Raw genomic sequence first — 24,459 nt, forward strand, 5'->3', positions numbered from 1 at the left:
TATACCACTTTAAAGCCTAAAAACCATGGGGTTTGACAGCATTTTTTTCACTTGACGTAAATCTGAACATTTTTTGTTCTTAAGTACTTTATTGAATCAGGGCCGAAACATGTGCTTAACGCCAAGCGCTTCATTGTTTTGCTGAATCAGACTAAAACCAGAGCTGTGACACTGGAAAACCTCTTGAGACATCAGTATTGAAACGGAAGAAGATCCAATATGAAAAAAGTTGCTTCAAAGTGCCTTGGCCTTAAATGTCCCATATCCACGATGAACATGTGAGTTGAGCACGTTCGCAGCACAACCCAAATGCATTTCCCACCCCCCCAGCACCGTTTGTGTTTCAGAGGGGTGAGAGCTGAGCACCGCTTCCAGCAAGACAGAGAGGGGTGGAGAAAGCTCCATGCCATGAGGAAAAGGACACACAATAGGAAATGGAGTCAGGAAACCTCTGACCGAGGGCAAGCAGCTTGGCTGGGTGACCACTTCTTTGCCTTAAAGAGGTGTAACGACCCAGCCCTCGGGAAGCACGGTTTGTGTGAGCTAATGAAAGCTGAATAACTTACTCGCACACAAAGGTTCCCAGTGGAATGTCTTGCATTGTTCGCACACCCCAGCCCATCTTTTGTGTCCGGTAAAGCTGCAATCGAGTCCTGGAAAAGAGGAAACAAAGCCACCTTAATGGCAGCACTCTGCAGAATGGCAACGACTTTTCTGACAGATGAGCAAAACAGCCAGCAACCTTCCTTCCACCACTGCAAACTCAAAGAGGATTTCAATATCCAACTATCCACCCCCCACCCCAGTTCTCATGCTGGCACCACTGCGGGTACGCTCCACTCCCACTGCTGCTCAGAGCGTGTGGGCAGATGCTGGGATGGAAACTGCCTGGGGACAAGGGATGGGCACCTGTCAACCCCTCCTCCTGCCCAGCTGCACCTTGTGAGGTCCACACGAGGGGCTGGGGAAGAGGGTACGGCACTGGATGCTCTGTGTGGTTACACTAGGATACCAGAATCCCACCACCACCATTTCTTCTCCTTTCCATGCACACCCCCTGCGCTCAGGGGAAGGCAGGGAAGGTGGAAGGGGACTTAAGGCAACGCAGCTCTGCCAGGAGGTGTGCTGCAGGAGCCTACAGTGAGTTAAGAACACCTTGAGCTAAGTGCTCTGATGCCTTTGCCCTCTGCTGAGGCCAGTGCATTTAGCAACTCCATCATATCCAGCTCCCTGGCTGAAAGACAAGGAAGAAACACTGCAACCTGAAACTTCTTGGTGTAAGAGCTGCTCTGTGGAATTTTACTGATGGGGAGTTTATAGGCAGAGAAACAATCCTGTAAGTCATTCTGCCTCCTGCTCAGCCAGAACTTGAGTTAAGTGCAGGATGAACAGTCTCCAGGGCTAGGGAAGGCTCGCTCTTGTCCCCGAGGGAACCAAAACCCACTCTCAGCAACGCTGTTATCGGAACAAAGAGAAACCCAATGCTCACCTTAACTTCATCCTGTTGCTTTCTCCAGTACTTGTCTCCTCTTCCCCCCACCCATCCCATCCTTGCACCGTCAGCTCAAACCAGGGGCTGTGCATTTTCCCATATTCGCTCACAACTCTTGCATCCTTCACCAGGGCAAAACATGACTTCATGAGAACGGCTGCCCTCAGAGAAACCAGTTATTAACACTGTATTTCAGACTTGAGGAAGCTCCCCCATGTTTTGCCTCATCCATCACAGCGGAACAGAGAGCCAAGCTCAGGTTCAGGCTCTGCTGTCGGGACCAACACCGACAGCAGCAGGACCACGGCTCCGATCTCAGCTTCCCAGCTGAGCTGGGTCAGCCTGCCAGATGGAAATGTGTGTGCTGCCAAGCAGAGTTAATTTGGAGCGAATCTGATAAAGGAAGCACTGAAAATGGAGCAGGAGCACCCATGTGTCACACCGCAGCCCAAACGCGAGAGGTTCCCTGCACTGCCTCCCCAGGGACCTCAGGCACAGCTCTGCCATGCACCTGACGACCTTACCGCCAGCTTTCCAACACAGCTGCTCTCCCAGGCTCATGGCTGGGTTTCCAACCCTTCCCATCTTTCAGCACAACACTTTAGCGAAGCAAAAATGTAAAAGCAACAGCTCTAGCTGTACAGCTCCTAAATAAACACCCACGTAGACAATGGAGCACTGGAGCTTGGCAGGGAAAACCAGAGAGGTAAAGTTCTGTGGAAACACATCGAGCTTTTTCCTTACTTATTTTTAACATTTTGAAATGTCATTGAAACTACAAAGCTTGCAAAAAAAAAAGTGTTGTCAGTACTACAAAAAATTTGCAAAAGGCTTTTTTTCCAGTGGGATTCCTCTGAACATAGTGCAGTGGCAAACTTCTCCATAGCAGAGGTCCAAAACAAAACACGTACATTTTTAGCCTGGCACCAAAACCTGAACAGCCTAATCTGCAGCACCGGAGACCAAAAGGTATTCAGGTATGCAATTCAGGGGGAGTCACGCCAGTAGCTTGGAAATTTTAAGCAGCCAAGTCTGGGCATGCTGGCCTATATTTCTAATATAGACTGCTAACTCACAAGATCTTCTAAATTAAGGCTTTGCCGTTTCTGTTGCTGTTATTTTCTTCACAGATCTCCATCTGAGAAGTTACATCTAGGCTGTTCATGCAAACCCACCAGCCCTTTGTATGTTTCATGGTCAGGCTGATGAAAGAACACTGCGGTTCCTACACGACGTGGCAGGGACAGGGTGCAAATATTAACTGAGCTCATCAACCCACTGCTGCTCCATTCCCACCAGCAGCACGCAGGAACCCACGTGCATCCCACACTGCATGTGCGGTGGTACCTGCCCCACCTCCTGTCTCATCTCGGGAAGTCTGGGGCTTTTGTGGGTTCATGGGTGAGCTGAGACTAGAGAGCCAGAAAGCTCAAAAGTTTGGTGTTGGTCTTGCCAAGATAAGCTGCGTTTGGATCCTCCTTCTCACCTGAGCCCATTCTGCACCACCCGGTTCCTACAGGTTCGCCAGCACGAGCACGCGTGATTACACTCAAAGATCAGTGGTGGCTCAGCCATGTTGAATTCAGGCAGGAGTCGGCCATCCTGAAGAGGAGAGGCATTCAAGACTGGGTTAGTTGTCTGTTCCTGTGACCCCTCCAAACCAGAGGCAGGCCGAGAGCAGAAATTCCCCCAAGTGTAAGAACAGGCCAGAGCACCCCAAGGTGGAGACAGGCCCTGAGCTCCCCAAAATCAGCACCAGATCTCAACTTCTGCAGTAGTTTTCCTCCACTCCGACAGTGGCACACTTGCCACCATCACTGACAGCTGACAAACAGCAAGAAACGGTCTAGATTATTTGCTGCCTGGCATCATCCTATGCACAACCAAAACCACATCTTACAGTGCTGTGCAAAAAGCCGGTGTGCATCACCATTATTATCATTTTGCAGTGCTGGAGGGGAGAAGCAGACGCTTAGTCTGTCTCTGGAATAAAGCCTAAACTTCCAGAGTACAAGGCCAGTACACCCAAGTTCTGTGAACCACATTATCTTATCTTCCCAAATAACAGTCCCAAAAAGGCTGCAATTCAATTATTTACCAACCACGTAGGATTAAAGAAGTGATAGATGCAGTTCATCATATTTAACAAATTTGGCTTTTAAGGCTTGAAAGATGTAATCACCTATTACCGTGTAAATAAAATGGCTACAAAGCAAAGAAAGATGCCAACGTTCCCCCTGGGAGAAACTTGCCGAGATTCACAGAACTTCTGATCTTAGCAGAACCTGTCCAAATATTAACCTCAAAACCTCCCTGGAGGATTGAAGCACACTTACCCAAAACAAACCAGGCTTCTGGCAATGTTGCAGTTAAAACATCTTTACTTTGTCTTCATCCAGAAGGATCACAATAAATAAAAGCAGGGGAAAAAAATCTCTCTACCACCCTCCCCTTGTTCAGATATTACAGCATTTCCTACGTTGCTCTGAAACGGAAGCCGTTTCACGCATGGATTATTAAATGTTCTCTATCACATGGGTATAATTAATGGCTCAGTTGGCATGACAGTAACACAAATAAGTAACACTAGAAAAGCTTCCCTGAGTACTCATTTCGTTATTGTCACATACATCTCAAAGCTGGGACTACAACTTTAGGCATTTTAACACAAGAAGAGAGGAGTTGTGCAAGGAACTGTTTTCAAGGTACTACTGAACGTGCAAAGTTCAGCTCACAGGCACTGGTCTAGCCCAAGAGGAGGTTCTGTGTCCTCACCTTATCATACCAGCAGCGCATACTGAGTTGGCCACACATGCAGTTACTGGAGGAGCAGTCATCTATACACACACAATACTGGAAGAGAAGAAAAGGGGTTAACTCCACACCACACTCACTCAACTGAGAGAGCAACTTCTGTGACTGGGTCAGAGAGAAAACCTCAAGTCTTCACTTTCTCCTGCTGCAGCTCATTAGCCAGAAAGATAATCAGTCTCATCAGTCCAGTGGCATCTTCACTCCATTCTTTATTTCTGTGTGCAACGAATGTGAGGAAAGAATCTCACACTGAGCCACCTTCCTTTCTCATGAGAAGATGTTCCCCTGTGTCACTAACCTCCCTCCATGCCCTATGAGCTGTACTCCACACTTGAGGACAAGGCAAGCTCCAAGGAGGGACCAGAGCTGGGAGATGATGCAACATGATGTCTCAGTCCTCCCCTGCTGCTTGCTTCCTCCCACACAGGTGCTCCAGCTGGCTGCTTCCCCAGCACTCCACCAGCCAGCACAGTCCCACCACCAGCTGCTGCACAACAGGGGCTGAGGCATGGGAAGGTCACTTGGGCCACCTGAAAGCTGTGCCCAGAGGGGTCACCCTCACCCTGCGCTTCCTCACCTCTGCTTTCACAACCCAGTTCTTCAGGGACTTCCAGTACCACAACAGAGACCTTGGCCTGGATGCTGCAGTCGGTAGGGAGACAGCATGAGGAAGGTCTCCCACCAACTCACTAACTCTCCAGATACAGAACAGAGGAAAAGGATAAATGGGAGCCACATCAGCCAGCACAAGATGGCTGAGGCTACAGCACACGACTGAATGCAGAGGTTAGCTTAAGTCTTGGAAATAAAGAAAAGCAGAATCTCACCTCCTAGAGCAAGAGCTGGAGTTCAGGACTACAGCCTGAGCTGGAATTTGATGGCAATATTAGTACTAGACATAGACCATTCTGAATGCAAAACCTGTTCTGAGGTGCAGTGCACTGCAACATCTCTGAATGCACACACCAGGACAAGAAAAAACATGTGGATATGCACGATTCCTCACCTGTAAATGAGTGATGTTTCTATCAATGTCCATTGGGGAGGTGACGCAGTTCTGCGAAACATATTTGTAGTTGCTAGGACAAGGCTCGCTGTCCACTGAATTGACGCAGGGAATTGGGATCCGCTCATAACCCCGGGCGATGTCTCTGTCAGTAGGAGAAAGAGAATTGTCACAGGAGAAAAGCTCTGCTGAACAAGGGGCCATTCAGATGCCATCCTGGGGCAGAATTACTGTCTTTGATCACTGAGCACTCAAAGCCTGAAAGCATCACAGACTAGAACCGAGTTCATTTTTTCCCCGCCCCGTGTTACAGATTGTTCTGCTTGTGAGTATTTCCATTTGGAGGATGAATTTACAAACCAAGGTCTGAATCAGCATATGCTTCGTTCTTGCTAAGCCCAAACTGACCTTCACACTAATTAAAAAAGCTAAGCATGCACTTGCAATCCTTTCTTAAACCAGGTCCCCTGTCGCCCCCGTGCAAAGGCTTTATTTCATGACCCACAAGCAAAGCCAGGCGTATTCTCACCTGCTCACAACCTTCTCTATCTGGGCAGGCTTGTCAGTAGATGATTCTTTGAGAGTCTTGTTCATCTGTAGGGCCACCCAGACCTGAGAGTTAAGGCTGGAGCACTGGAGTGGAGTCTCACCCTCCTTGTTCTTTAAAGTGACATCAGAGCCACGGGAAAGAAAGAGACTGCAAAACAGTAAGGAAGGATGAGGTTAAGCATTCCCCACAAGAAACCGTGCAAGGGGAAAACAAGCTGAATTGCATCCTCCAGCCAGCCCTTAAGGGACAAGGAAGAATCTGTAGTAGTGAATAATCACCTGAGTTTTCTTTATTAAGCATGGTTCAGTGAATCCTTCTAGGTGAAGGCGCTGGCAGAAGCCACAGACTGGAGCTCTAGGCACTCACGAGAGCTCCAGGCAAACCTCGCCTTGCTTCAGGCGTGACAGGTACCTGGCTGGTACCAGCCTAACTTCAGACAGGCTTGAAACTCTCTGACAGGGAAAGATATGGGGTGGGAAGAGTCGGCTGGAAACGGAACAGTCCCGCAGAAAACTGGTGTTGAACTTGGCCCTTGTTTATACTCACCAGCTTTTGGTGAGTACACACGGGGACTTCATTCACAGCAGCGATGGAGCAAAGGAAAAGCCCTGTTACCATATTATGCCTGGCTAGTTGTAGGGCGAGTAGGGGAGGAAAAAAAAAGCTTTAATCGAGGATGCCTGACACCTTTCTGCTGGGAAGCCCAGGCTGAGTACAGCCCCCCGAGCCCTCTGCCTAAGGCTCCAGGACCACTCCCCGTTTTCTGATGTTTTACACCAGCTCTGGCAGCAGCTGGTAGCTCAGGCCCAGTGCCCCCAGGAGCGAGGCAATGGAGAAACAAGCCCTCCATCGCAATTTTGGTTTGTGTTTAAATGCCAAAGGCGTTTCCCAGGATCTCCTGAGCTTGCCAGCCTGCATCCAGTAAAAAGAAGTGACCAGGGGAGGGGAGAGAAGTGGCTGGACTGGAGCTGTACTTACACGACACACTCGTAGCGGTTCTCTCTGGCTGCAATATGCAGGGGCGAGTCCCCGTGAATATTCACTGCGTGTAAATCACACTTAGCAGCCAGCAGTATCTCCGCTATGTCAACACAGCCAGAAAAAGCAGCCCAGTGCAAACAAATATTTTCTTCCTGGAGAGAAAGAAAACAGAGTAGAGGCTGTTTAGTGCCTTAAAACCCTATCGCTCTGGGAGCTCTACACCTGCAGGATGCAACATGTGGCTTGCAGTCTCCTTCCCGGCGTTGCTCCTTCTGGCTGGGACTGCCAGGGCGGGCAGGGAAATCTCCGTGCAGACAAGCAGGCAGTTCTCACTCCCGCCGCCTCCGCGCGCCAACGACGGGGAGGCTGCACATAAAGCGGTCCGTCGCCTGCCTTATACATGCAGGCAAATCGTCTGTCTCTAAGCCACAAAACAATCTGGATCAATCCATGAGAGAGGTGACAGACATGAACAAACATGCTGGAAAAGGCTAGAAGCTGAGCTTCCCCAGCCCAGACAGACAGAAAAGCCAGCATGTCTCCCAGTGCTACAAAATTAAGAGAATAAGAGCAGAGCACAAGCTACAGGGTATATGAAGGTACTAGAAAGCGAACCGTGAGCCACAGGGAAAGCAATCAATCCGACTTCAGGCATCTCTTAAATACTGTATGTACTCATCTCTCACTAGCGGCACTAGAAATAGCTGAACACTCATCTTTTTGATGGAGATATTTTAAGCGATGATACTCTGTTTTCTGTTACAGTGCAATTTGCAGCACACTTTGAACACTTCCCCACGACAAGCTCTAAAGACGTCCATTACAACAGTGCAATAATAGTAATGATCACCTAACTTTTCTCCTTTGGTTTTTTTTTTAAGCAAAAATAAAGCACATCTTTAAGTCACCGCAACTTAACTTATATCCCTCCTTAAATGGGTGTACTGACATACACCAGGGAGTGGGGAGCCCTTTTTCTATAAGGCTTCTGCCTCCCATTATGGTAACATCTAGAATAAAAAAAACCAAACTCTAACCATATCATGTACCGATCTACAGAAAAAATTAATCCTGTCGATTGCACACCATGTGCTGCCGCTCAGACAGGTTACAGACACCTAGGCTCGCTGCTCCACCTTGCATCGGCTACTGCCTAACAGCGGCATAATTACAATCCAAAGCATTTCTCCCAGAGTATGATGTTTCCCAGCACAAGTGACATTGCTTCTTAATGACTGCAATCAGGAGACACCAAACCTAGGTACAGTAACGGATACGCCATACATACATCTACTAAGAGGACATTTTTCTTTCAAGTAAATTGTTGACTGAGCTGATTTGATTTTCATCATTTAATGTGTGATCTTGTAACTGGTAGCCAAAAGGCTTCTGTGACAGATCTAACAAGTCAGTTTTGTTCAGAGTCAGCAGTAGGGCTCTGAAGCAACGCAGCAACCCAGAAAGTCCCCTCGACTTTTGCTTTTAGGCACAGTATCAGATCCAGACCTGCCTGGGAACTATCTAAGCTATCGAGGAGGTTCCTACCCAGCAGGGCTTTCAGACTGGGGACGGCAACTCCTCAGGCACAGCTGGAGCCTTTCTGAGCCCCAGGAGACAAACATGCCAACACCTACCTCTGCTAGCACCCAAGATAAAGTGAGGCGTTTAGGGAGACAAATACAAACCAGCTGCTTAAATCCCTTGGATTAAAAAAGCACTAGGAGCCCTGGACAACAAAACAGACTGCCATGAGGCATGCTAGAGCGTGAACTGATGGTGGGGAAGGTACTTCACTGTAAAAACTCCGTGAAGAAAGCAGTGAAGCCAGTTACCTTTCATTTATCAAACTATCTCACTATCTCAAACTATTCTCAGGCCAGTGCCTGGAATATCTAATCACACCCCGGTTCACACTCAAGCCTGCCTTGCAGGTACTTCTGGGGTTTCAATATCCTTAGAGACAAAAAAGAAAGAAAGAGAAACATACTATTAAGAAAAAAAGAAGAGGAGCAGTGCTGATATTATAATGAGTCTCCTGAACAGAAAGCTGGATGACTGGGGAAAAAAGGAGACAACATCTCCCTTGTATCTTCCCTGCTTACTTGGAAATCCCTGTGAAACTGCCTGGCACAGCCCCACAGGCAGCACTGCTGGGCCCATGGAGCTCCCAGAGACTCAGATATGGAGCACATCCCACTTGAGCAGGATTTACGGAGGTGAATAGCAGGCCAAGAGCCAGCTCCAGCACGTTTTGCCGCCAGCCTGGGCACGCTCGCTCCACACTGGTGGCTACATGCCTGTTATGCCTAGGAAAAGCCAGGCTTGTGCTACTTGCTGGCAGAGGGTCAGCCCAATCCATCCAGAACACCTAAGCACAAGCTTACGCCCCTCAAAAAGCACGCAGGATGCCCCTAACCCTAACCCATGCCCAGTGCACACTGGCCTGTGACCAACGTGGAGCTGGTAAGTCTGGACTAGAGGGGGATCTGCCTGGCGCAGCATGCAAGTGGCAGCACGGTGGACCCAGGTGCGTAAGAAGCAGCAAGGCACAGAGCTGACTGCAGCCTGCAGCGCTGCGTACAGCATCCTTATGGGCTGTGTCAGAAGAGCTGAAGGAAAAGGACTTCTTGCCAGCTTCTAAACTTCTCCCCAGAATACGGAGGAAACTTCTCCCACCAGGTACTTTTCACTCACTGCCCCAAACTACCTGTGTCAAGGGACCACTGCGCCTCCCTGCACTGAGCCCAGAATCTGCCTCCTTGGGTTTGTTGGGCTTTTAGACAGAGATCGTGGTTCATTTCTGAAACGGATTCCAGGAAGAACCTTACATTGTCGCGGATGTTGATGTCTGACCCCTTCGCAAGCAGCAGTTTCACCAGCTCAATATGCTTGTACTCGGTGGCCCAGATCATCGGCGTCCAGCCTCCATCATCCTGAGGAGGGAAAGGAAAGGGTGAGACATGCAGAACGGGCAGGACAATGCCCTGCTGGCTTCAGCCTCCTGCTGGCTTCACAAGCCCCTTGGCAGCCGCAGCAGGGTGCACCTTGCCTGGGAGCACCTTGCCTGGGAGCCACAGACCCCTTCCCTCGCCATGTCTGTGTCTCATCGCTATCCTTGTCTCCACCACTCCAGGGAGAGGTCCCTCAGGGTCCTGCATGCCCAGCATGATTTGAACCAACACGCCTAGCAGGCTGGAGTTTATTTGCAGCTCAACACACCGGCAATGGATCTCCTGGTTGTTCAAACACAGCTGACTGTCCAGAAGGCACAACAAACATCCAGCTTGTGTAAAAGCTCTTACAAAAGCTCCCCAAGAAGCCTGGGGGAGCTGGCCTTCCCCCAGAACGAGGAACCCCAATGCCTCACCCTACAGCAATGGCTAAGCTCTGCCATGGCGAGTGCCAGGCTCGACCCATTCCACAGCACACCCACGATGCTACCACCCCTGCTGCTAGGAAGAGCTCCACCAGCAAATCCAGGGTCAAGGACAAAATGCAGATGAAGGCACATGGAACGAAAGTTTCCATGTGGTCAGTGGAGAGGATCGCCTTCTCTAGCAACCAGGATGCCCATGGCATTGTCACCCCGTAATTCCTCAGGTGCCCCCCAGCAGCAGGACTGTATTTGAGCAATGACTGCCCACACTGCTGAGACTTGAGTCCTTGACCTGAGAAAAGCAGTTTCTACCCTTGCAGAAAGGCCTCACCTGGCAGTTGACATCCATCTTCCCGTTGGAGAGGAGGTACTGAACAACATCGTAGTGCCCCTTCTTGGCAGCCAAGTGCAGACACGTGGAGCCCTCCGCATCCTGGACATAACCACAGAACAAGCACCCAGGAGACATGGCTTCCTAGTGTTTCCCATGTTGGCATGACACCAGTGATGCTCAGGAACATCAGGGAAGTTCTCAGACAGAGCAGAGGACTCCAAACCCCCCAGCCCCTTGCCAGGAGTGGAGAGAGCACAAACCAACGCCAGCACTGAGCAGAGGGAGCTCTACGCACAGCTCAGAGGTGCAACCCATGCAGAGTAGGAGGCTGAGAGTGCAAAGGCTATGGGAACAGATGCCTTGGCAAAGCCTAGGGAAGGTACCAGCCCCAAACCCTGACAGACTGATGCTCCCCTTCCACAACAGACCCTCTCCAGCTCTTCCTCTCCATGTGCTGGAGAGCCAAGGGGAGACAGAAATCCCTTACACAGGCAGAGCTTGCACTTTACATCAGCTTTGTCTCAATACCAGATTTTTTTGCTGTGTTTTATTAGCACAAGGCCTTATTATCCCAGCACCTGGCAGCAGGGCGAAGGGGTACCAGGGGCTACCAGGCTGCCAAGAGACCAAGTCCCCAGTGTGCCTGCAACCATCTACTGAGATAGGAGATAAAAAAAAAAAACAACAAAACCAAAAACAACAGAACGTGAAGGTTGAAAGGAAAAATGCCTTTGGGAGCTGAGAATACAGGGTCCGGTGGAGATGGGACAGGCTGTGAGTCACGACAGAGACACTCCCACACTAACAGGAAAGGTCTCAGTGGCTGAAGCCTGATTTTTATCAGGCATTTATATCCCACGAGCAAGCTGCAAGGCCCAGAGACCAGGAAATAAGGAGGAGGAAATGAAAGACTGAAAACCCAAATGATTCCTTCCAGCTAAGACTCTGGAAACAACATTGGAGGTGAGAGTTTTTGGATGGAGCAGAGCTGAGAGTGTGGTGGCACAGGGCTGGGGAGCAACCCTCTGAGCAAGGATGGGACATCCTGGGGTAGGGGTTACACTGTGTGGGCTCCTTTGGGTAAAGAAGGGATTTCCACATCCCCATATTGCCTGCCATACCTGAATCATGCTACAGCTTTCCCCTCAAATTAGCATGAGCCAAGTGCAGCTTCTCAACCCTACAGGCAGCAGGCACATTTTAATAAAAAAGTTCCTGCAGATTTTGTGGGTGGGTTTTTAACAGGATCAAAACCTTCACCCAGGGGTCTGAGAAGCCCCCATCCACCCCACCGCTGTCCTCAGCATCCCCTCCACCTAGCAGCCCTGCTGGGCCAGGCTGGGCAGGCTCAGCACACCCACAGCAGTTACCGTCTGGATTCCTCATCGAAATGGCTGATTTTAAACTGCAATGTTGCTGCTTTCAAAAAGATGACTAATTTGGTGCAAGAAACTAATTAACATAATAAACTAGTCTAGACTTCAGATGCGATCTCGGGCTTCTAATTTGCTTTTGCAAGCTCAGGATTTTCTTCCTTCCTTTAAAAGCTAAACCCCCCCTCTTTTCTCTTCCACAGGAACAAATCAGGTGAGAGACATCTGGATTGCTCCAAGACACTTGGGAGAGTGGCCAGCATGAGCTCACGTGTGCCTGTCCTGTCTTTTCCCCCTTCCCAGCTCAGAACCAGGCTCCTGAGGATCTTTTTAAGGCTCGGGGTGGGCAGCACTCGATATCTTGTGCAATCCTCCTAGCCCTGCTAGCTCCTTCACGAAAAGAACATCCTGACCCTGCCGTACTCCCCAGCAATAGCAGAGGAGCGTGCCTACAGCAGCAGGTTGTAACAATAAGAAGTTCACATGGGGAGGGTTCCTGTGTTCCAAATAGCATCTGATTTATGGGACTAATAAACGATCTGTACGTTTTCCAAGATTGCAAAGTAACCAGAGCATGCTGAAGGCAAACAGACAGCTGCATTTTATTGTATTTGTTTAAATTAAAGGGTAGAGTTTAAAGATGGGGTCCAATTTTGCCACCGCAGCGTGACTGCAAGAAACCACACATCAGTCCTTTGGAAAGCAAAGCTTCCTCTGTCATTTTTGCTGGCTTGGCAAGCACCTAATTACCAACTCATTTTAAAATGTCACCCTAAAATCCTCATTATTAGAGTCTATAGAGAAGGAAACTCTGAAATCAAACTCCAAATTCAAATGCAATGGATTTGTGACACTAATACTTAGTGGTCCCCATACAAAATCAAATACCTGCTACATTTGGGGCCACAAACTAATGTAGCGAGTGGCAGCACTTGCCCCAGAGTGCTCCCAGCCAGGACACAGCGCCGTGAGAATGATCCTACCAACAAGCACAGCCTCGCCAAGCCTTCACGCCCAAGACAAGCAGGTCCGTTCCCCCTCTGCCTGTGTACTCCCACCCAAGACTTAAAACCTATCAAGAAAGAAACGGTGAACAGAAGCTTCTTCAGGAGAAAAAGAGAAGAAATAAACTGCTACCTTAGGATCTACTAGTGCTCCAGCCTTGATAAGGTATTTCACAGTTTCCAGATGGTTGTTTTCTGCTGCTTCCATCAGTGGGGTCCTCTGGTCTTCAGAGCAGGTGTCTATATTGGCACCAGCCTGTTACAGAGGCCAAGGCAAACACAAGGACAGTTATAATCATCACCAGTTAGCAGCGGAAGGATGTGGGAGCAGAAATTTCGTAGGAAGTTTTTTCCTGAAATTTAGCCATATTAAGCAGAGGCGGGGGGGGGGGGGGGGGGGAAGAAATAAAACCAGGAAAGGCGGCAGTCCAACTTCACCTGTTTTGGAAAGCAGCACACACTGTCTGCCCCCTCTCCTGCCTTCTACAGCCAGTAACTGGGGCATAAGGAAGCCAAGAGCTGTTATTAAATATCTCCTGTTATTAATGGATTTTGTATCGCTACATTCTAGATACTGTTTGTGTAACAATTTGGAAAAATCAGCCCCCTCCTTTTTCCAGCAGCTTCATTTTCCCTGGCCTTTCATTTCTACAGACACAATGAACAAAACAACCAGCTCTTCCCAATGTCACAAGCAGTAGGAACAACTTGCTGATTGCAAGAGGCAGGAGCTGTAAAAAAAAAAAGTCCTAGAGATTGGCTAACTATTCCTGTTGAAGTCAACGTTAACATTTCTAGAGGTCTCTGAGAATCTGTTCAGTTCAACATGGAGTACCTTGGACCAAAATCTTACTTTTTTCCAAAACACTACTGTGTCATGTACCTTGCCTGCTTTAACTCTTCAGCTTAGCTCAATAACCCACCCAATACTTAAAACCAAAAGAAAATTGTAGAGATGGCACAATTCCGGGCAGGCCACGCAGGCGTACGTACGGGTGAAGCACAGAGCTGTTTACAGCAGCCACACACTGACCCAGGTTCACCTGGCACAAGAAGTTGGCCCCACGGCTTCCAGGTGCCTCCCACTGAATGCATTTGTTTTGATCACTTTTAAATAGCTGCAGCTATTTAAACCAGACCAGAGAAGAGGCACTTTGAGTTTAACAAGCTGGGGACGTTCCCAGCCAAATACTGTGCTACTGCAGTAGCCAGACATCAGGGAAGAGACAAGAAGATGAAGGACCTTGGATACAAGCCAACCCTAGTGAGACTCAGTTCAAATTGTTTGTCACCCCTTGCCAATTTTGTTCCTTTTACTAATACAAGTCGTTCCATTGCCTTCATGTACAGTAACTGAAGTGAGTGAGAGCAGCAGGGTAGGGCCATAGCTGCATCTTCGGACAGCACTCCGAAAGCATCTTAACTCCAGACACTGAAATGCAACATCTCAGCAGGCTCATTTTCAGAGATGTGGCATTGCTGTTTTCTCGAAAGCCCTTTAAGGTTTACCAGTCACACAGGGTAAAGAAAACATACTTCCAGTCACTCCGGACCATGTACGCCAGTACAAAACGCAAAAGCTGTAACTTTTAAAATCCTTTTTTCTTCACGTCATTTTGGAGTGGGTCAACAAGAGCGCCTCTTTGTCCTTGACCATCTTCCCTCAATTAGAATCCAAATCTCAGCCAACAAGCCAAACTTGCATCTTTCCTTCCCTCCTGTCCACGTGCGGGACATTTACATCACAGAGGAAAATCCTGCTGGAGTTATTCAGGTTTTGACAGAAGGGAAGACAGGGTCTGCTACATTCCGGGCTCCAGAGCCTACCTGCCTTCGTTACAAAGAGCAACGCGGCAGCAGCTTGCAGCCCACGTGCAGCCTGCCTGCGGTCAGCCTGCGCTGGAACACCGCTCTGCTCTGCGGCTCCCACGTGCTCCACTGTGCCCTGCATCGAAGTTTCACATGCTCATTGCCCAGAGCAAAGCCTGCTTGGAGAACAGCCTAGAAAGACAGCTTCAGTCCTGTGACCTAAGACCTCACGTTACTCTGCACCACTCCTTCCTTAGCAAACCCTGAGAACGAGAAGGTTTTTTTACAGGAGGGATGCTTCAGTGCTGATTTCCAAGCGTGTTTTAGCCATGTGAGGGAGGAGACCAAAAACCACAGAAAATTGCTTGTACAGAAGAATGTAAGTGCAGACAGACCTGAATCAGCATATGGCAGATGTCCACATGGCCAGACTCAGCAGCAGCGTGGAGAGGGGTTCTCTTATTCTGATGCTCCATTTTAAAATTGGGGTCAATCCCATCCACTGAAAAAGAAAGCAGAGATGCTTTCAACCTCAATTCAGAGATCAGAGAAAAGCGTAACAGGAGAATCTGGTCTCAGCTAGAGGCTTTTAAAGGACAGCTTCCCAGCCCATCCTCAGTCCTTCTAAAGGCTCACTACACATTCGAGCCAGAAAGCTCTCAGGGTAGTCCCACAGACATTTGATATGCAACAGCCCTCCAACCAAGAGTTTCAGAAACACCATGGAATTTAATACCTTTCAAGGCATTACAATTTCTGCACAGGCTGTCTTCCTCAGATTCACAATTCACCACCTCTCAGTGCAATAAAACCAACAAACACCATACAATGATAAAAAGAAAAAAAAAAGCTGCTTTGTTTAAAGCAACACAGAAGTTGGAGACAGAGTCGGTACTACCTGGGCTTTTTTGTCTCACCACTATTAACTGCAATTAATATTAGCAATCCTTGTTGCATCCTTGCAAACATAGGGCTACAAAATGGATGGAGCTTCTCCAACTAACACAAGCTCGGGATCTGGCCAGAGATTCACACAGCTGTGCAAAGACTGACAGACGATGATGACAGCCAGACAAAGATGTCTGGGCATGATAACATGTTGCATATGATGAGGCCGTAGTTAAATATCAATGAATAACATTTTTGTGCTATTGAAGACACAAACAATGAAGCTAACACTTGCTAGACAAAAAAAGAAGAATCTGATAAATGACAAGAACAGAAAGCATCCAAAAATGTACTGCAAAGTACTGGAGTGGAAAGGAAATGATCCCAAGGAAACACTGTGTCCTTCAAAGGGGGAGATTCCTCCGGAATATTTGCTGGTAAAAAGAAGCTCAGCAGCTCCAAGTCATCCGGTGACAGACAACAATGTACCCCAAAACAAACCCTGTATATTGAAGGGCTCTTTCTTTCTGCTCTCTTGCTCATGCCTCCCAGCTTAAGCAGACTCCCACCTTTTTAGCTCTCTACTGGATGCAAAAACCTGACTATCCCATGGCATGGAGAGAAAAAGTTCTGTGGGACTGGAAAAATCACATGTAGGTCACCTGGGGACAGAAACAGCTTCTCTGGATAAAACCATGCCCAAATGCAGAAACAGGTTGGGAGCAGGTCCACATTTCACAGAAAGATGAAGCCATTTCCAATGACACATCACTTGTAAAGTGTCTTTTCTCCTCCAACTCCACTCACAGGGGGCAGTGGGGAATATGACGTCCTGCCATGCTGGGAACTGGACTCTGGCAGCTGCCTGGCAGGAGCTGGGAGTACTGCCAGACACGCAATGTCCTGGGAAGGAGCCACCTACCCAACATAAGCAGGACTTTTTGCAGCTCTCCTTGCCTCGCAGAGAAGTACAACTGCTTTGGATGGAACCGTAACTTCTTGGGTCTACAGGAGGGGAGGCAAGAGGCACAATTAATACTCACTGAATAACACTCCCGGTATTTCATCCCACCCCGCTGCTACCCCACATGCATGCCAAAGTCTGTCCCTATGGCACAGCTCCAGAGTGCCAGCAAAACACAAGAACAACAAGTCTCCAGAAGGAGGTCTTAAAACTTCCAGCCCCGACCACAGCCAGCCTTGGGCTAACAAGGGCCGTATCTACTCAGCACCGCTCACCAACAGATTCTGGGTCTTACTACTGTGAACAGGCACTCCCAATAGTTACAGCTGTGGTTGGAGGGACAGTGAAAAACTAAATCCTCCAGATAAAGCAATGCAACATTTAGAGCTGTAACTGTTCTCTTCAATCAGTGATCTGTTGGGGGTGACAAACGACTGAAAAAGGGTCTGGGTGGGACCAAAATCCAGAGAAGCTAAACCTCATTCTTCTCTAGGTTAAGCAGCTTCGCTGGGAACTGGAGGGACCCAGCAGTCTTTTTCTTACTTTTCGGAGTCCAGGGCAATCAGGGCACTTTCCAGAGTTTCTTTAACCGGTCCCTGGGTCAGGCTAGTAGTAGGCTTTGGAAAAACTGAAGACCCAGCCATGTCAAACCCCTCAGCAGCTGAACTTTCTGGCTTGTCTTCCTCTGACAACCGTGACCCAGTGCCACTGAAGAGAAAAAAATGAGAGACAGCCAAAGCACAACCATTAAAAATACACAACAGTGCGTATCTTATGCCAAAGAATGAAAGGAAATGGATTTTAAATACAGATAAGCTTAAGTGAAATTGAAACACAAACCAATATATTATACAGCCTTTTCGGTAAGACCTTGCCCCAAAGAAGAGCTGCACTGCCCTATGATTACAATTTGATGTACTCTGTGCTACAGGAAACCCCGGAATGTAGCACAAGTTGTAACAGCCACCAGAACAAGATCAGGTCAGACAAGAACTCGGAGCACTTTTCAACACGGGGATGGCTTGGTTTGTGCTTTCCTCTGCATTTTCATCCTCTCTTTATACCTGTGCCCACTGGTGAAAGTCAGGAGCTATAGCTCGATACTTCATGAATTTCCCTGTCACTCAGCAGACCTAGCAACATCAACTTGTTCCACTACTACTTCCATTCCTAACAACAAGAGGAAGGAATGGGTTTAAGTCCTGAACCCCCCGTATCTTCACAGTCTCTGCCCCAGCTCACCCTGTGGCTGCTGTGCTCTTCTCCAGCACAAAGAGCAAAACGAAACACACTTGCAGATTCCTGCAGCTGAGTTTGGGTTGTCAGAGCAGGACCAGAAAGCACTTTGCTCCATCAGGAGGAGCACAAGCATCCCAACGCAAAGTATGGTCTCCTGAGCTCACCTCCCTGTCGTGGTGTCAGCCCTTCCCTCCACAGCCGCTGGTTTCTGCTGCTCATAGGTCAGTGACACCGTCGAGGTCGTGTCTGCTTTTGCTATTGTCACCTCCTTTGCCTTGGAGGCCTCTTCCCCGCAGTGTGGGCAGTAGCTCATGTCGTTGACCTGGGAGGCACAGTTCTTGTGGAAACGGTGGGAGATGCTGCTCTCCGGCTGACACTCCATGAAAGTGCCCTAAAAAGACCACATGGAAGAAATTCACACCTTGGTCACTACATGCCTTACCCCTTCTACATGCTTCATCCGCAGATCTCTTAAACACTTCTTTCATCACCACTCTTGTCCCTGGCGCTTCCAATACAGTAAGCAAGCACTGCCACTTCTTTAGAAAAGAACAAAAGCAAGGTAATGGGAGAAAAAACTCACTCGGTTAGGGACTGCAAAGCAAGTTTTTTAATTGTGCTTGGGAAACAGAACCAAGAAGTCCCAATTTCCAGCTCTTTCCTCTTAACGCTTGAAGTTCTCACTTATGTTCCTAGAAGTGCCAGTGTACTGTAAGGACGCCCCCAAAACTGGAAAAAGAAAACTTCAGGCCTATGTGCTGAGCCAGCATGAAAACTACCCAACAAACCTGCGCACAAACCATTCAAGGACCTACATGAATATAATTACATCAGCTGTCACCCCAATGTAACTTCACGTATGCGACCTCCCTGCTTGGACCAGCCCCATACGCTGTTTGATGCCAATAATGTGGCTGACTGCACATTCAACAAACTTGGGCAACTTTGCTTAAAATTAAGTTTCCCTTTCCAGCGAAGTCCTTCGAACTGAACTGAGGGTACCCCAGAGTTCACTGCCCTGTGGTACCAGTGCTACCCGAAGCCCTGCTGTGCTCTGTGTTACTAGTGATGGATAGCACAGACAAACCCTCCCAGGTTCACCTGTGTGAAGTGACATGTCACTGAGAGACGTACAAGCATGTAAGGGAAGGCTAGTTAAAACCCACTCTTCTCCTGAATTCACGGTCCTCCCAAGCAATCTAATTAACTCTGTTTCAGCTTTGCAAAATGCCTTTAAGGGTTTTGAGGATTTTATCTTTTAAATGATCTTTGACTCAGCATGAAAACCCAGGATGGCTCCATTTATTACAATAACGCTTAAGACTACTGTAGCATCTTTCATTGAGTCATCTTGAAGAACACTACCATCAGACAATTAAGCCTTCTCGTCACCCCGTGAGGCCCTCAACTGGTGTTTTTCAGCTTTAACAACAGGGAAACTAGGACACTGATGACTTAAAGGACTGGACCAATGCTATTAAAAGCCTCAGTGGCAGAGGTGGAGGAAGCAGCAGCAGATCTCAAAGACTGCCTTGTTCCAGTGCCATCACTCAGGTTCCCCACCTAAACCGTCGTGAACAGGCTGGGGGGACACAGATGTGTGTACACAGATTCATTTACAAACCAAACTAATACAATTTTTGATGTGATTGGTCTGTACAGAGAAAGAAAAGAAAACCTTGTTCCAAAGAAATTTGTTCCTAAGGCAAGTCTTCCACGGTGTGAAATCCCAGTGAAAACCCTTCGGTAACACCCCTCAGGGTCTCCAGGAAAATAAAAGATGACGATTGCAGCTACCCTCACACACATCCCTGTTGAAAACACCACCTGATGTGCTGTGGAACGAGGTGGAGCTGATGCCAGGAAGTCAGTAAACCCCTTTAGGTACCATCTCCACCTTCAGCTCTTCCAGCTACTGCGACAGGTACCCCCTTCCCTAGATCGAGAGCACGGACTTACTGCAGTGCAAAAGTATCCACAGCCAGGGCAACACTGGTGTTTCACCATCCTCCCTCTATGGTCCTCACACAGCACCAAAAGCTGGACTTTGTTAGACGGGCGCATCAGTTCATACTTAACCACACTGTTTGTGCATCGGCCCAGCTGGAACAGGAGAAATTAAAGGAAATGAAATTACTGGAGACCAAAACACTCTCTGTGCTTGTGCGGAGGAAGATTTTTGCACACTGCTTTGATGAGCCCTGGCTTTTTCACAGTAATTCCGATGTGTGCCAGATAGCATTAGCAGTGCAGCAGGAAGCTGTGAAAGCTGCTCTCTCAGGAAGAAATGCATCATTTACTAACATGCATGTGGACCCCGGGCCCTTTGCCCCTTGCAAGGAAAAAAAAAAAATCGTCACGGGAAATACGCAACAGCCAAGCAGCGGCAGAAGGGGCAGTCCCAGGGGCCTGACTCACACAACATACACTCTCCTTTTGCCAGGAAGAGTGGGTGTCGGTGACCAAGAGAACAAGACCATATGCACTAAATCTTGTTACTGTTCAAAAGCGTAAGTCACAGGAAGATAAAGGGAAAATAATTGCTCTTCATTGCTAGGGAAGTTATCGCCTGCGCTGGTTCCAGCACTGGCCCCTGCCCAGACCACAGGGATGAATAGCCAGGCTTTCACAAGAGCTCAGCTAACGTCACACTTTGAGCGTGTTTTCTGAAGGATTTCACCAACGTACAGCTCTGGGCTTAGAATGCTGTCTTCTCGTGCACCACCTTGTTCTGTTAATGACAGCAGGCTCCGTAATTGGGGCTCGCTTTTTCTATCAGTGCTACTCGTTCTGCTGCCTCAGAAGGATCAGCGTTTCCTCCTGCTGCCCCCATTCATACCTCTACATTTTCACAACTCTGTTGCCACCTGCTAGTGTGCCACAACGCCATTTGGGTTCTCTAAGTTCCTCTGGATAATAACCTTGCCTTCCCCAGATGCTTGGCAAAGGACATTCATAAACTAGACATACAAACATGAAAGGCTGCTACAAGGAAACGTCCCTACTGAAATCTGTGCATGGTTTACTGCGTGCTGTCACCGTGAGCAGAGGAGTCAGTCAGGAACCTGCTCACCACCAACAGACTGTCCCTCTGGTCTAGTTCTTTCATCTGCTGCTTTTTCTCAACAAAACTAGACATTCTCTCTAATTTTTCTTTTTTAAAATTCCATTTCTCCTGCAGAATCAACACCCCTACAGAAAAAAAAGAGAACGGGTTTTAACCCAGGCTCACCACTCGCCCCTAGAATCTCTGACTCAACTTACCCAAACTCCAGCTGCAAAGTCTACCTGTGGCTGTGAGACTTTGGCTAGCCTGATCACCGCTAACACACAGACCCCAGGGGCTGCAGGGGTGGCAGGATAGGACCATTGCATCGTTTTTTACTTATGAGCTGAGGAAATTTCATTAACACGTGAAAAGCTGTACTGTCCATGTGAGGAAGCCCCTGCATTACTATGTCACACTACTTATTTGTTAGAAACTCTAAAAAACTACGACATGATTAATTGCTATTTTCCAACCATTAGAGAGTGCAGCAGGGTGCTCATAACTATTTATAACACTCTCCAAGGACATCACAGTCTGGAGAACCCACTATTCACACATATAATATTCTTATAACATCTATGAGTCACTTATCCCATTATGAAAAAGAATCTAACATAAAGCATGGCCTTTGCTATTCCTCTCTGATTTATCCAGGGACAGAACTGTCAAACCACCACATACACGAGAAGGAACTCTTTCACTGCCCTTCGTTTATTTAGAAACCCTGGGGTCCCCCTCTCTCCTGGAAGTCTTCAGGGCATTCTCCCCTTAATGAATCAATTCTGCCATGCTTCAGAAACTCCCTTCTCTGTAGGTACCAGCATGTACTAACAGAAGCAGAGCTGGGATGCCAATCTGATTATCCCTTTCTTCCTCCATCCACCCTTCTCCTGGGATCCTACAGGAGAACCAGGGATATTCTCACTCCCCGTCCTACTACCAGCAAGTATCAGAGCACTGCAGTGTGACTGCAGCCAGCTGAAGCTTAGAAGAAACCCAAGAGCATCCCAGCAAAAGGAGGATCTACCAAGTATGTTCCTGTCCTGCAGTCTCACTCTCCAGCCTCTGGGAGAGGGTCACTTCTGCCACTTTAATTCCACACTTCTGGAACCAGCAGAGCCCAACTAGCCCAGCTGTGATCGACTGAAAAGCATCGAGTGCAGTAATTTTCAGTCAGCCAGACCTGGAGGCTGCGCAGGGCTGCCGGGACATAGGAAGCTTTGTCACAGAAGCCTCTTAGGGAAGGAAGAGAGAGGAAGGCTGGGGCAGGCTGAGCCGGCGGAGGGCATGCCAAGTTCCCGAAGCTCAAGAGCTGGCTACAGAAAGGTTTGCATCAGCTCCTTCGTAGTCAAGGGAAACCAGCTCCAAGCTTCCTCTGATTGGATTTTCTCACTTTGATGCATGCTAATGTATTTTAGCCCACTTGGCCTCAAGTGTGCCAGTTACATCAACTTGATCCAGCCGCACAGGCCAGGACAAGCAGGAGAGATCCACCCAGCGCCTCTCCAACTGCAGAGCGCACCACCTCCTCCCTTCTGCGTGCTTCAACCCAACCGTGCGACACACGCAGAGCGCCGGAGCCCTCAGCTTAGCAATGAGGTGTTTGCCCTGCCATTCCCGCACACCAGTGGGCTCCCACTCTAGCAGGCTGCAGAGCCCCTGCGTGACCCGACACGTGTTCCTGCCACAGCTTTTTATTCTTTGTGTCTTTGTCCTCAGCAGAAAAGTCTGTGAGAAGCTGAAAGACAGGCTCCTACCTCGTTATCCACACTCTCCGTGGCCATGCACTGGTTGTTGGCTAGCGTGGTGATCTCTCTGCTTTTGGGGGTCTCCATTCGACAGCTACAGAGGGGGACTTCCTGGAGACCATCTACTTCCATTGCTTCAGGACCATTGGAAAGACCTGGAGTACAGAAGACCAGTAAATCAACTCAGAAATTCTCTCCCCAGAGAAAGGATGCAGCCCGTCAACACCACCCCTGTCCCGTGGCATCTTCCCATTTCATGTCCTGAAATGCTCTCAAGGCATTATCTAACCCCTCTGAGACCCCTTTCTTACACCAGCTGGAGTTTGGAAAAGCATCCTGTACTTTTCTAAGTCCAGCCACACCACTGCTGACTGTGCTGAAATCAGGAATAGTAAGTTAAGAACAGTTTACTCTGAGAAAACCTCAACAAGGAAAAGCAATGATTAGGTACAGATTTTTACCAGTCTGTCTCTCCTCCCCACCTGCCCCACAACACTGCTCTGGCACCAGAGTGTTTGTAGGAAACCAGCCGGCACTAGAAATTTGAATAGTTAGTGGAGTGATAAATAGAGAAGATCAGGAAAGCATAAACTTCTATTTGTAGAGGCTTATTACACAGATGGGAAAACAAAATTCTTGGGACTGTTTGGTCTCAGTCAACCAAGAATTATTTATTTTGGAAAGACAACAAACCAGGGAAAAGAAAGCAACAAGACGCTGAGATGTTCTTGCCTTCTCCTCATCTCTTTCAGATTTTAAACATTTTCAAACCTATGTAAAGGTGGATAATGGCTTTTGAGGGGGCTCACCACCAGGTACGGGGGCACAGAGTGAACGTTCCTGTGGCTTCTCTGGATTCAACTCAATCATGAGGTCACCTGTGATTGCAAAACACTGGCCTAATGACAAAGGGGTTGCTTCTAGTCCTACCCTCCTATTCTAATCCTACACAGTTGTAACACCTCTTTGCAACATTTTTAATACAGAAGCAAACCCTCACACATTTGCCTTTGGAGTGGCTCACCCTGAAGTGCCACAAGCTCTCCCCACCCAAGGCTGCTGTGGGACTGAGTCCCAGCGTGAAGGAAGCGTGCTGCTGGCTTTTCAGCTTTGGAAAGGGGAATTATTTTGCTGCAAAGTTTTGAAGACTAATTTCATTCCTGGGGGAGATTCCTCTTTAGCTGCTCTGGCAATGGCAGCACTCTCCCCCGCAGCACCCTGCCCGTGGGCACGGCCCCATCAGCAGAGCACAAGTCCCTTTCATCTTGTAAAGGGTTTCCTTCAGCCAAAAAGTTCCAAGACCAAGCCAAGAGCACGGATGGGGTATTTCAAGACACACAAGCAGAGGGAAAGTCCTTGCAGTTTTCATGTAAAAACCTGTCAAGACCTGAAAAGGTTTAAGATCTTCTTCTAGTACTGCAAATCACAAAGCTCCTTCTTCACCCTCCGAGCTGCCACTTTCACAATCTTTTTGACATCCAGAGGCTCTGGTGAAAGCATCCCTCATCCAGCCGGACCCTCCCCTGGTGCTGAGCACTCCCAGCCGCTCCTTGATGCGCCTCCAGCAGAAGAGCCAGACACCCTTGGAAAGCGTGAGAGTGATGGAGACAGACGGACAGATCCAGGTCAGCCAGGAGATACAGGATCTGAGGCAAGCTCAGCATTGGTAACAGCAGCCCGGGGTGAGCATCCAGGAACCAACACTAGTCCCTCCTCTTCTTGGGGCTGAACAAGAGGATCTTGGGGTGCAGCAGCAGCGATGCGGGGAGATGCTAAACCAGCATCCTTCAAGGAACGGAGAGAGCTGCCCAGTGGGACCAGAGGGCTGGCAC

General features: G+C 48.5%; 1 protein-coding gene across 15 annotated transcripts in view; it reads right to left on the reverse strand.

Annotated features, from left to right (window-relative positions):
* The window catches only part of EHMT1 (euchromatic histone lysine methyltransferase 1), a 121,576-nt gene that overhangs the window by 8,886 nt on the left and 88,231 nt on the right, over positions 1–24,459 (reverse strand). For 12 of the 15 annotated variants that reach the window (XM_037399667.1, XM_037399671.1, XM_037399675.1 and 9 more), the window contains 15 exons: positions 22,637–22,782; positions 19,790–19,933; positions 17,995–18,221; positions 17,135–17,299; positions 16,550–16,632; positions 15,135–15,241; positions 13,064–13,186; positions 10,551–10,652; positions 9,672–9,776; positions 6,841–6,995; positions 5,842–6,009; positions 5,313–5,457; positions 4,268–4,345; positions 2,979–3,094; positions 567–653 (listed from right to left, as the gene is read on the reverse strand). In XM_037399667.1, the coding sequence (XP_037255564.1) occupies positions 567–653; positions 2,979–3,094; positions 4,268–4,345; positions 5,313–5,457; positions 5,842–6,009; positions 6,841–6,995; positions 9,672–9,776; positions 10,551–10,652; positions 13,064–13,186; positions 15,135–15,241; positions 16,550–16,632; positions 17,135–17,299; positions 17,995–18,221; positions 19,790–19,933; positions 22,637–22,782 (1,951 nt within the window). The remainder of the gene's footprint in view (positions 1–566; positions 654–2,978; positions 3,095–4,267; positions 4,346–5,312; positions 5,458–5,841; positions 6,010–6,840; positions 6,996–9,671; positions 9,777–10,550; positions 10,653–13,063; positions 13,187–15,134; positions 15,242–16,549; positions 16,633–17,134; positions 17,300–17,994; positions 18,222–19,789; positions 19,934–22,636; positions 22,783–24,459) is intronic. The other 3 variants (XM_037399678.1, XM_037399682.1, XM_037399681.1) reach the window with 1 other exon arrangement.

The sequence above is a fragment of the Falco rusticolus genome, chromosome 9, assembly GCF_015220075.1.
Source record: "Falco rusticolus isolate bFalRus1 chromosome 9, bFalRus1.pri, whole genome shotgun sequence".
NCBI lineage: Eukaryota > Metazoa > Chordata > Aves > Falconiformes > Falconidae > Falco > Falco rusticolus.